The 11,663-nt window shown below is 44.0% G+C and overlaps 1 protein-coding gene across 4 annotated transcripts; it reads left to right on the forward strand.

Annotated features, from left to right (window-relative positions):
* The first annotated feature begins 4,225 nt into the window (after positions 1-4,225).
* LOC139532307 (uncharacterized) lies at positions 4,226-8,657 on the forward strand. Of its 4 annotated transcripts, none has more exons than XM_071329754.1 (3): positions 4,226-4,386; positions 6,835-7,534; positions 7,925-8,657. In XM_071329754.1, the coding sequence occupies exons 1-3, from the start codon at positions 4,321-4,323 to the stop codon at positions 7,939-7,941; spliced, it is 783 nt and encodes a 260-aa protein (XP_071185855.1). In that variant the 5' UTR covers positions 4,226-4,320; the 3' UTR covers positions 7,942-8,657. The 4 variants fall into 4 exon arrangements, with proteins under 4 accessions (XP_071185855.1, XP_071185859.1, XP_071185857.1 ...); XM_071329758.1 differs by lacking the exon at positions 4,226-4,386 and adding an exon at positions 4,560-6,509; XM_071329756.1 differs by lacking the exon at positions 4,226-4,386 and adding an exon at positions 4,560-4,883.
* Positions 8,658-11,663: the final 3,006 nt, after the last annotated feature.

Consider the following 11,663-nt stretch of genomic DNA (forward strand, 5'->3'; position numbering starts at 1 on the left):
CCTACCCTTACCACCTGGGGGCGGCCTGTCAGGAAGTCCAGGATCCAGTTGCAGAGGAAGGTGTTTAGTCCCAGGGTCCTTAGCTTATAGATGAGCTTTGGTGTTGAACACTGAGCTGTAGTCAATGAATAGCATTCTCCGGCAGGTGTTCCTTTTGTCCAGGTGGGAAAGGGCAGTGTGGAGTGCAATAGAGACTGCATCATCTGTGGATCTGTTGGGGTTGTATGCAAATTGGAGTGGGTCTAGGGTTTCTGGGATAATGGTGTTGATGTGAGCCATGACCAGCCTTTCAAAGCACTTCATGGCTACAGACGTGAGTGCTACAGGTCGGTAGTCATTTAGGCAGGTTACCTTATTGTTCTTGGCCACAGGCACTATGGTGGTCTGCTTAAAACATGTTGGTATTACAGACTCGGACAGGGAGAGGTTGAAAATGTCAGTGAAGACACTTGCTAGTTGGTCAGCGCATGCTCGCAGTACACGTCCTGGTAATCCGTCTGGCCCTGCGGCCTTGTGAATGTTGACCGTCTAAAGGTCTTACTCACATCGGCTGCGGAGAGCGTGATCACAGTCTTCCGGTACAGCTGGTGCTCTCATGTATGTTTCAGTGTTATTTGCATCGAAGCGAGCATGGAAGTAGTTTAGCTTGTCCGGTAGGCTTGTGTCACTGGGCAGCTCTCGGCTGTGCTTCCCTTTGTAGTCTGTAATGGTTTGCAGGCCCCGCCACATCCGACGAGCGTCAGAGCCGGTGTAGAACGACTCGATCTTAGTCCTGTATTGACGCTTTGCCTGTCTGATGGTTCGTCGGAGGGCATAGCGGGATTTCTTATAAGCTTCCGGGTTAGAGTCCCGCTCCTTGAAAGCGGCAGCTCTAGCCTTTAGCTCAGTGCAGATTCTGCCTGTAATCCATGGCTTCTGGTTGGGGTATGTACGTGCAGTCACTGTGGGGAAGACATCATCGATGCACTTATTGATGAAGCCAATGACAGATGTGGTGTACTCCTCAAAGCCATTGGAGGAATCGTGGAACATATTCCAGTCTGTGCTAGCAAAAACAGTCCTGTAGCTTAGCATCTTCTTCATCTGACCACTTTTTTATTTATCTAGTCACTGGTGCTTCTTGCTTTCATTTTTGCTTGTAAGGAGGAATCAGGAGGATGGAATTATGGTCAGATTTGCCAAATGGTGAGCGAGGGAGAGCTTTGTATGCATCAGTTTTTAATGTCCCGTTGGTAGTTTAATCTTCCCAATAACTTGTCAATTTTATTGTCCAAAGATTGCATGTTTGCTAGCAGAATTGAGGGGAGAGGGGGTTTATTCAATCGCCTCCGACTTCTCAGAAGGCAGCCCGCCCTCCGGCCTCTCTTTTTCCGCCTCCTCTTCATGCAGATCACTGGGGTCGGGCCTGTTCCCGCGGGAGCCGCATATCCTCCGCCTCGGGGTCGTGAAAGTAAAAAAAGGATTCTGCTAGTCCGTGGTGAGTAATCGCAGTCCTGATGTCTAGAAGTTATTTTCGGTCATAAGAGACGGTTGCGGAAACATTATGTACAAAAAGAGTAAATAAATAAGTTACAAACAACGCATATAAACAAACAAAAAAAACACAATATAGTTGCGGAGAGTCCCTGTAATCCTAGATTCAGATCATTCGGGCGAGAAAAAAACATCACCCAGATAGGCCAGTCGTGTGAGAAACTCATCATCGTGCAAGCGGTCAGAAAAGTGAAAACTTTAAGCTCGTCTCTCAATTTAAAGAAAATGTGTCAATACTTTGCCCCTTGAAATGTTGTAAAAGTGTTACATGGTCGCTGCCCATATCATTACATAGTGCAGAAAATACACAAGAGTTCAGGGGCCTTGCTTTAACAAAGTTAACCATTTTCACTGTAGTGACCAAAACGTCTTTCAAGCTGTCAGGCATTCCCTTGGCAGCAAGAGCCTCTCAGAGGATGCTGCAGTGTACCCAAGTGGTGTCGGGAGCAACTGCTTGCACTTGTGTTACCACTCAACTATGTCTCCCTGTCATGACTTTTGCGCTATCAGTACAGATACCAACATGAGCAGCAGCTACGTTTGGCTACATACCGACCGTTAGTGGAATTCCCGTGAGAGAGTAACGGTTAATGTGATTGGATGTTAATTATTTGACTAGGCTACCTGTATTTGACATTGTGTTGTTATTTCGCTGAACACTAGATGGTTTAATTTAATTTTTGGCAGTGAAACGAGGCTACTCAGGTGAGAGAAAAAAACTACGTCCTGTAGCCCATCCCAGCCTTGTGTAGGTCTACAATTGTATCCCTGATGTCCTTGCCATTGTGGAGAGGTTGGAGTCTGTTTGATTGAGTGTGTGGACAGGTGTCTTTTATACAGGTAACGAGTTCAAACAGGTGCAGTTAATACAGGTAATGAGTGGAGAACAGGAGGGCTTCTTAAAGAAAAACTAACAGGTCTGTGAGAGCCGGAATTCTTACTGGTTGGTAGGTGATCAAATACTTATGTCATGCAATAAAATGCAAATTAATTACTTAAAAACCATACAATGTGATTTTCTGGATTTTTGTTTTAGATTCCGTCTCTCACAGTTGAAGTGTACCTATGATAAAAATTACAGACCTCTACATGCTTTGTAAGTAGGAAAACCTGCAAAATCGGCAGTGTATCAAATACTTGTTCTCCCCACTGTAGGTGGTTAGGTGGAGGGAGTCTGGAAGGGCATCTAGGAATCTTTGGGTTGTCTGAGAATTTATAGCACGGCTTTTGATGATCCTTTGTTGGGGTCTGAGCAGATTATTTGTTACAATTGCAAACGTAATAAAATGGTGGTCCGATAGTCCAGGATTTATGAGGAAAAACATTAAGATCCATAATATTTATTCCACAGGACAAAACTAGGTCCAGAGTATGACTGGTAGTGAGTAGGTCCGGAGACATGTTGACAAAACCCACTGAGTCGATGATGGCTCCAAAAGCATTTTCGAGTGGGTCTGTGGACTTTTCCATGTGAATATTAAAGTCACCAAAAATGTGAATATTATCTGCCATGACTACAAGGTCCGATAGGAAATCAGTGAGGAACGTGGTATACGGCCCAGGAGGTCTGTAAACAGTAGCTATAAAAATTAATTGTGTAGGCTGCATAGATTTCACGACTAGAAGCTCAAAAGATGAAAATGCAGTCATTCTTCTTTTTTGTAAATTGAAATTTGCTATTGTAAATGTTAGCAACACCTCTGTCGGATGCGCGCGGGATATGGGCACTCGTGTAACCAGGAGGAGTGGCCTCATTTAACAGTAAATTCATCAGTCTTAAGTCATGTTTCAGTCAGGCCAATCACATCAAGATTATGATTAGTTCATTGACTATAACTGCCTTGCAAGTGAGGGATCTAACATTAAGTAGCCCTATTTTGAGATGTGATATCACAATCTCTTTCTATAATGACACGAACGGAGGTCTTTATTCCAGTGAGATTGCTAAGGCGAACACCGCCATGTTTAGTTTTGCCCAACCTAGATAGAAGCACAGATACTGTCTCAATGGGGATAGCTGAACTGACTACATTGACTGTGCTAGTGGCAGACTCCACTAAACTGGCAGGCTGGATAATAGCCTGCTGCCTGGCCTGCACCCTATCTCATTGTGGAGCAAGAGGAGTTAAAGCCCTGTCTATGTCCATATATAAGATGGAGTCCGTCACTTCTCAGCAGGCCAGGCTTGGTCCTGTTTGTGTGTGAGTCCCAGAAAGAGTGCCAATTATCTACAAATTCTATCTTTTGGGAGGGGCAGAAAACAGTTTTCAACTAGCGATTGAGTAGTGAGACTGCTGTCGAGCTCATCACCCCCCCCCTAACTGGGAGGGGGCCAGAGACAATTACTCTATGCCAACACTTCTTTCTAGCTGATTTACACGCTGAAACTATGTTGCGCTTGGTGACTGTTTCCTCCTAAGTCGTTGGTGCCGACGTGGATAGCAATATCCCTATACTATCTACACTCGCCAGTTTTAGTCTTACATGCTGACCAGACCGGAGCAAAATAAATTTTGAAACCCATGTTATTCAATTATTGCACCCAACCTGCTTGCGCGCGACAAGGGCTAAAATAGAAGTCGTTCCTATTTCTGACGCAGATCGCGCTTAAAGTCATCTCCTCATTGGTTTATAGAAGCAGGTACCCACGTGCCATCTCCTCATTGGTTATACCCAAGTGGGTGACTGAAAGACTAACTTTGTTGCTGGTTGTCGTGGTAATACAATGAAAGTTTAGATGCGATCACCATATAAATTCAAAGATGAAAAAGCCTGGAAGGAGGAGAGATGACTAGAAACGATTCGGTTGGCCGTTTTATGTGTGGATTAATTGTAGGACCTTGTGCATTTCAGGTAAAATAACAACTCAATGTTTATATCCCAGGACAAATTAGCTAGCAACAGCAAGCTAGCTAAATAGGACAAATTAACCTTAGCTAGCAAGTGCAAGCTAGCTAGCTAAATTGCCATACATGTTTAATGCTTTGAATGAATGTAATTGGTTCAGAGTTTGTTTTGATATTTTAACCTGCGTGTCGTGATCGCGTTTGGTGTGGGGCAAAATAAATGTATGCACGATAGCGCACGCGCGCAGCCGGTTTGGGTTCCGTATTAGCCAGCACCATCTTCAGATTAGCTTTACCATCGGTAGTTCTGCCCCCTGGTAAACAGTGTATGATCGCTGGATGATTCTTTTTAAATCTAATACTACGGGTCATGGAGTCGCCAATGACTAGGGTTTTCAGTTTGTCAGAGCTAGTGGTGGGAGGCTTCGGTCGTCTCAGACGCCGTAACGGGTGGAGGAGAGACCAGAGAAGGCTCGGCCTCTGACACTGAATCGTTGCTTAATGGTGAGAACCGGTTGAAAGTTTCTGTCGGCTGAATGAGCGACACCGAATGAGCATTCCTACAGCATTTCCTTCCAGAAGCCATGAGAAAACTGTCCAGCTGCGGGGACCGTGCGAGGGGATTTATATTACTATCTGTACTTATTGGTGGCACAGAAGCTGTTTCATCCTTTCCTACACTTACATTACCCTTGCCTAACGATTGCGTCTGAAACTGGGCTTTCAGCACGGCTATCCTCACCATAAGGCGGTCGTTCTCCTGTATACTATGTGTACTGCAATTAAAAGGCATAATGTTAATGTTACTACTTAGCTTCGGCTGGTGGAGGTCCTGTAGAACCATCTCCAGATAAAGCGTCCGGGGTGAAAGAGTTTAATGAAAAAAGTCGAGCGAGGGGGGGGAAACCGTAAACCGTAAAGTTGGCAGGTAGCAAAGTAATGTTAGCAACAAACCGCACAACAGTAAGGCCACAAGATGTGACAGGAAATCATGTGTTTTGGTACACCAAAAGTACATTAATTTCCAATGGAACGCTGCGTTCCCCTAATAGCATTCTGTGTTGTGCATATGTTGGATTTATCGAACGTATGCATCATTGTATGCGTGGAAGCTTGACAGAAATGGTATCCAGATATCCATATGATGCTGCGTACCATTTTGCGCAATGATCAGACCGACAGTGTCATTGGGTTTGGTACAGCAGAAGTACATTCATTTCAAATGGAATGCTGTGTTTGCAGCGGTGCGTTCTGTATTTCCAACATAAGCATCAAATTGTATGCATAGACTTGACAGATATAGTAGCAAAAGGTGAATTGTGAACTTTTGTTGCGTACATTCAGTAAAAATGTTTGACTGCAGAATTTATTAAGCAGCATTAATGGAATGTTGCTGTCGTCTGATCGAGGCCGCACCTGCTGCTCTAACAGCTAGATCACACCTATAGTGTCATTTGTCCGTAGCATGATCTGGATATGTGTGCAACAAAAGTTCAACATTCACCTTCTGCTACCATTTCTGTCAAGCAGTTTGCACATACAGTTTGATGCCGACGTTCGATAAATGCAACGTATGCCCCACACAGAACGCACTGCAAGGCAATGCTGCAAGGGAAACGCAGCGTTCCATTGGAAATGAATGTACTTCTGTTGTACCAAAATGCAAGATGCTGTCGGTGTGATCGAGGCATAAGCTCCACCCCACTGATAATTGTGCTAGAAAACAGATAGGCAAGTATTCAAGGTGTGTTACACAGAAGAGCAGCACACAGGACAACCAACAATGCACCTTTTACAGGCATTGTCCCTGACGTTTGTGGAGATTGTGTTCAGGGTAAACACTGCCCATGTCGGGTCAAGCGTAAACTACCTAAAAGTCTGTTCTAACGCTTCGAACACACCGACTGCATCATTGCATCACTGCTGCATAACATTTTGCGCAGCTAGGCAACTATACTGATGCAGGTATCTTTTGCAGATGGTAGCATGCGGTTGCACACATAGAGGAGAGAATCTTTTTCGCAGTATCCTCAAAACCGTGTCTTTTTGAAACGACTGCTGACAGCTACAGGGACATAAACACAAAAGATGCTGCTTGGAGACAAGTGTCCACAATAGTAGGATTGCCAGGTCAGTTTAGTAGTGAGCTTGTGCTAGATGTGGCTAGTTAGCTAGCTAGCTAACCTAGCCAATGAGGTGTGTGTGAAAGAAATAGTCATATAAATTATGCTAGTTACTACCCCTGATAACTTTCCCAAATAATCATGTTTGAAATAGTGTGAGTGTGTATGTCAGATAAATAGTAATAGAAGTGGTAGACACTACTGTACCCCTGATAATTTGGTCAGAATTGTGTGTGTCTGTGTGTACAGTAGGTGACATGTCCATGATAGCCATCTAATAACTATAGTTATGCTAGGTAATGGTTTGGCTTATCATGTTCATGTCTATGTAGAAGAAGACTGTAGGAGGAAGTGGAGTGGACTCAGGGACAGGTATCAGAGAGAGAGAAGGGCAGAGAAAGAAGAAGAGGTCTGGGTCAGCAGCTTCAGGCCAGCAGCCTTGGCGCTTCTGCCACGAGTCTTTTCTGGATCCATTTATTGTGCCTAGGGCAACGAGGGGCAATTTTACAGCCAGACCCTCTACTACATCATCCACAAGTGTTGTCGCCACCGGTGCATCAAGACCCTCAACGTCATCTACAAGTGCGACCACCGCCTCCACCGGTGCAGCGAGACCCTCTACAACATCTACATCATCCACGAGTATGACCACCACCGGTGCAGCCATGGAAGATGATGAAATGGAGGAATCACCTCTGGATCTAGGACCACCTGAGATTATTATGAACCTCACGGAAGTGACCACTGAGGACCTCGTTGAACAGGATGTGGCCGAGGAGAGAAACAATGAGGAACAACGTCACACCAGGCGTCATCTGAGGTACCAGCCCCGAGATCCACTCAACTCATTTCAGCAGAGGCTCCTCCAAGCCCTCGAGAGGGATGCAGCCCAACCTGATGTTCACAGGAAAAAGGATGAAGAGACCCTCTTTGCCATGAGCCTGGTGCCAACACTGAAGAGGCTGCCTCAGCAAAGAACAGCAGCAGTCAAGGTTAAAATGTATCAGCTGCTTTTCCAAGCCGAGTTCAATGGTACGTTTTTAGCTCTTCTCCACATCACAGGTAGTGTCATAAGTGTTGCGACAGTGAAGTAAAGTAGTTCATTTTTACAGTATACTCATGTAGGCTAATTGGTACTTCAGATTAAAGTATTAATATGAGGCAAATGTATAGCTGTTGTATCAGGGTTAGAAAATATCCGAAAACAGTTTGCTGTCTAAATATTTGCCTGTCATATTCATCTTTTGATCTGAAATACAAATTCCATGTGTAAACAGCAAGTATTACCAACTTTACCACACTATTCCAATATTTATGCCACTAACTACACTATACAAGCAGTATTTAGTTAACATAAATCTCACCTTTTATGGTGTTATATTATGTTAAGCTTGTATGTGTTGTTTTTCTCTTCCCTTCCAGAGATGGAGTCAATTTAGCTGACCAGCTCACAGGAAGGACAGGAAGAGGAGTTGTCTGGTTGCTGTTTTGACCTCCCTCATTGTACCTTTCTTTTAACACACGTCAGTTCCGTTTAAATTGTCAATTCATGAAGTAATTTGTTTATAAAATCTTAGGATAGCATTCATTATTAGTGTTACATAGATTTCTGAATTGACAGAATTGAAACTCATACACCGGAGAATTCAGATGCTCTTGTTGGTCTCTAACAAGACTAAAGGTGAATATATTTATTTCATTTAAAACCACTTGAAAACCAGGGTGTTGAAACTGTTTGTGAAGTTATGTTCCATCGACTGGTCCATGACGTCCAGGGGCCATTTGTTTAGCTGTGTTATGGCTACACATTATTTTCTTTTTTTCAGAGACGGACACACACCTTTCCTCCACTCCTCTGTACCTCAGATCTCCAGTGCCCTGCCCTCTTTCTCTTTATGGCCATGTCTGAAGTTCCCCTACTACGTCTAGGCTTTATGAGTAGTGCCTGAATCTGTCTGCAGTTGTGCCAAAAATACATACTCTTGTTCTCTTACAGATTACAGGCTACACATTCATTTTTTTTTTTTTTTACACACACGTACACACACACACCTCTTTCAATAGTTTTATGTTTTTAACATTTTTACAACACACATACCTGTCATGTTCTTTCCTGTACTTGAATACTTATTAAATTATAACGTTTTCATAGTCAGTTGTTTCATTTGTTTATTAATATATCATTTACACTTAATCTGCTTATTTCTTCCCTACACCTTTGCAGATCTAAGACAAGATGAAAGTAAAAACACATTCTCTTCCTACCTGTATTTTGTCAGGCCAGTGAACATGGTGGTAAACTGTACTATTTGTATGGACCCTAGGTTACCCTTTCCCTTTGTTATCATACTAACTGTATGTCGTATAACCTTAATTAGTGCTCCCGCTCACCTGATGTACCATGCCAGGTGTGTATAATACTGACGTTAATGGGAGAGGGAAGGGGTTGTTTTAAGGTGTGGTCTTTACTCCCAAATTTCACTTAAATATAACTCCAAATGAAGAGAGACAATGATACATAAAGTCAAAAAAGCAATTTTATGGACAACGGTGGATGGTTCTTAAAATAACCTTTGTGTTAGGGGGCTCTTAAAAGAGCAGTTTCACTCCACGGCATACTGCCATGGGACTTCAGCTGCTGGCGATGAGAAGTAGGTGGTCAGCTTCTCCCTCACCTGGAGTGCCTGTCTGGGGGCGTTGTTGGCACCTGCCCTGGTGACATCAGGTATGTGACCATTTGGCGTGCCCATCTCCATCCGGAGCGGCTCCTGGAATGACCTCCGCAGGTAGTTGTGGAGAACACGTGGCCTTCACGCAGGCATCGACATTTGAGGGGCTGAGACCAAGCACTCTCTGATACATTCTCCACCGGGCTTCCAGAATCCCAAAGGCGCATTCAACAACTAACCTTGCCCTGGACAGTCGTTTGTTAAAGATCCTTACAGGCTTTGGCAATGGCAGCTGGGGTCCAGCGTAGGGCCTCATGAGGTTGGGTCTCAAAGGGAAGGCCTCGTCGCCGACGAAGATGTGGGGAACAGGTCCCAGGTCTTCAGCCCCAGGGAGTGATGCAGGTGGTGGAATCTCCAGGGTGCCATCCTGAAGTGCCTGGCCGAAGGCAGAGTCCCGGGGGGTCCCGCCATCACTTCCCTTGCCGTAAGCACCAACATCGACAACATGGAAACAGTAGATGGCATCTACTACAGCCAAGAGTACAACTGAATATGAACCCTTGTGGCTGTAGAATTGCAAACTCGAGCACCGTGGAGCCTGGATTACTACATGTTTCCCGTCAATGGAGCCAAGACAATTGGGGAAACTCCACCTCTCCAGGAACTCGGCAGCAATGGCCCTCCAGTCTTCCTCGGGGACAGGCATGTATTCACCAACCAGACAGTCCCAAATGGCTTGTGCCACAGAGGGGACAATGCCTGCCACCGTGGACCGTTCAACTCGGAAGCTGAATCCCATGTTCCTGTAGGAGTCCCGTCGCCAAGAATCTGAAATATAATTCAAAATAATGATCAATACTGTGTCTAACTTGAATTCCACCCACGTATTCTATCTACTCATATAGCTACCTCATTACTGTTTATTATGCTCTACTAATTATATTGTAATACTCATCAAACATAAACATATTTAGGGTGTTTTTTACTCACTTTTTGTCTCTCCCACGACGTTATTCCTCTCCTACAGCTTCCATCACAAATACATGCACATGGTCAATTATGCTCAATAGGCGCTTAGTGACTGGGTCCAGGATGTCTACAAGATGTCTAAGCTACTTAAACAGCAATAGTGGAATTTAAGATCTAATCGCTGTACAGATGTAGGTTCTTAATTTGATCACCCTTTTGCAGGAAATTTTAAACTTGGTGTATTTGAAGTTTAAAAAGGCTTCTGAAGTTTGTAATTTCCACTTTGAAATGTCAGACTTGATTTTCCCTCATGAAAAATGTATCAACCCCTACAAAAATGTCTTAATTATAATTCACATTTCCTGTTACTGCAGGATTACTTTCCTGCTGTAGCAAACTGTCAAATTTAAATCCTTCATCTGTACTGACAGGGCCATTTAGTGTATACGACTTGAGTGCCAATTCCGTCAAGAACCGTGCTGCCCCTAGATGCAAAATGTGTACACCCAGAATCAGGTTGCCACGCAGCGGGTTACTGGTTTGAATCACGTTGGCGATTTCTTCCTAACAATCAGTGGGCAAAGCTTAGTGATTGGTGTATAGATGAGTGAAATCAAGAAACCTCTCTGTGGAAGTAGGATGGTGAATGGAGGACATGGACCTTTCCATGTGGTAGGTCCCTGGTTCAAATCCTGGTGGGGAGGGTGTTCTAAGGCCTGGATTAAATTCATAGTGCAGCACACTGGACAGCCAACAATGCAGCTTTTACAGGCATTTTCCCCAATGTTTGCATATATTGAATTCAGTGGAAACACTGCACATGTCGGCCCAATCATAAAATACCTTCAAGTCAACTTTGACTAGCTGCTCTACAGCGCTCATTTGGATTGAATCGCTGCCTAAAAGGCCTGGATTCAATCCAATGCCCGTTATAGAGCAGCGCATTACGCTTCGAACACATCGACTGTCATTGCGTTTTGATACACCAGAAGTACATTAATTTCCAATGGAACGCTGCGTTTGCTTTGCAGAAGGCAGTTGCAGTGCGTTCTGTGTGGTGCATAAGTTGAATTTTTCGAATGTATGCATCAAATTGTATGCATAGACTTGACAGAAAGTAGCCAAATGTGATTGTTGAATTTTTGTTGCACACATATCCAGTAAAAAAAATGTGGGATAACATAAAAACAGTTTAACTGTAGAATTTCTTTACATGTTTTATTCATTTATTTGCCAAGTATATTATTTATTCGATGGCATCCACAAATGAATTGTGAGAGACTATAATATAATTTCCTTCAAATGCAGTTTTGGAGCGAAATGCAATAATAGTCTAGAGAGCAGAGTAGGCTCTTTCAACAATGAGACCAACGTTGAGGAAGGTGGTCTTGATCGCGCTGTTGGGCCGGGACCAGCCCCGCCAAAAGCGCAGGTCTGTGTGGGTCCAGAGATGGTTCAAGTCCAGAAAGCGCAGGTCTGTGTGTGTCCAGAGATGGTTCAAGTCCAGAAAGCGCAGGTCTGTG

The sequence above is a fragment of the Salvelinus alpinus genome, chromosome 10 (assembly GCF_045679555.1).
Source record: "Salvelinus alpinus chromosome 10, SLU_Salpinus.1, whole genome shotgun sequence".
NCBI classification, from domain to species: Eukaryota; Metazoa; Chordata; class Actinopteri; order Salmoniformes; family Salmonidae; genus Salvelinus; species Salvelinus alpinus.

Bases quoted from the DNA above. Each gene is read 5' to 3' on its own strand.
- LOC139532307 (XM_071329754.1), top strand. From the start codon at position 4,321: ATGACTAGAAACGATTCGGTTGGCCGTTTTATGTGTGGATTAATTGTA. The intron at 4,387-6,834 runs GTAAAATAACAA...ATGTCTATGTAG, and splicing joins TAGGACCTTGTGCATTTCAG to AAGAAGACTGTAGGAGGAAG.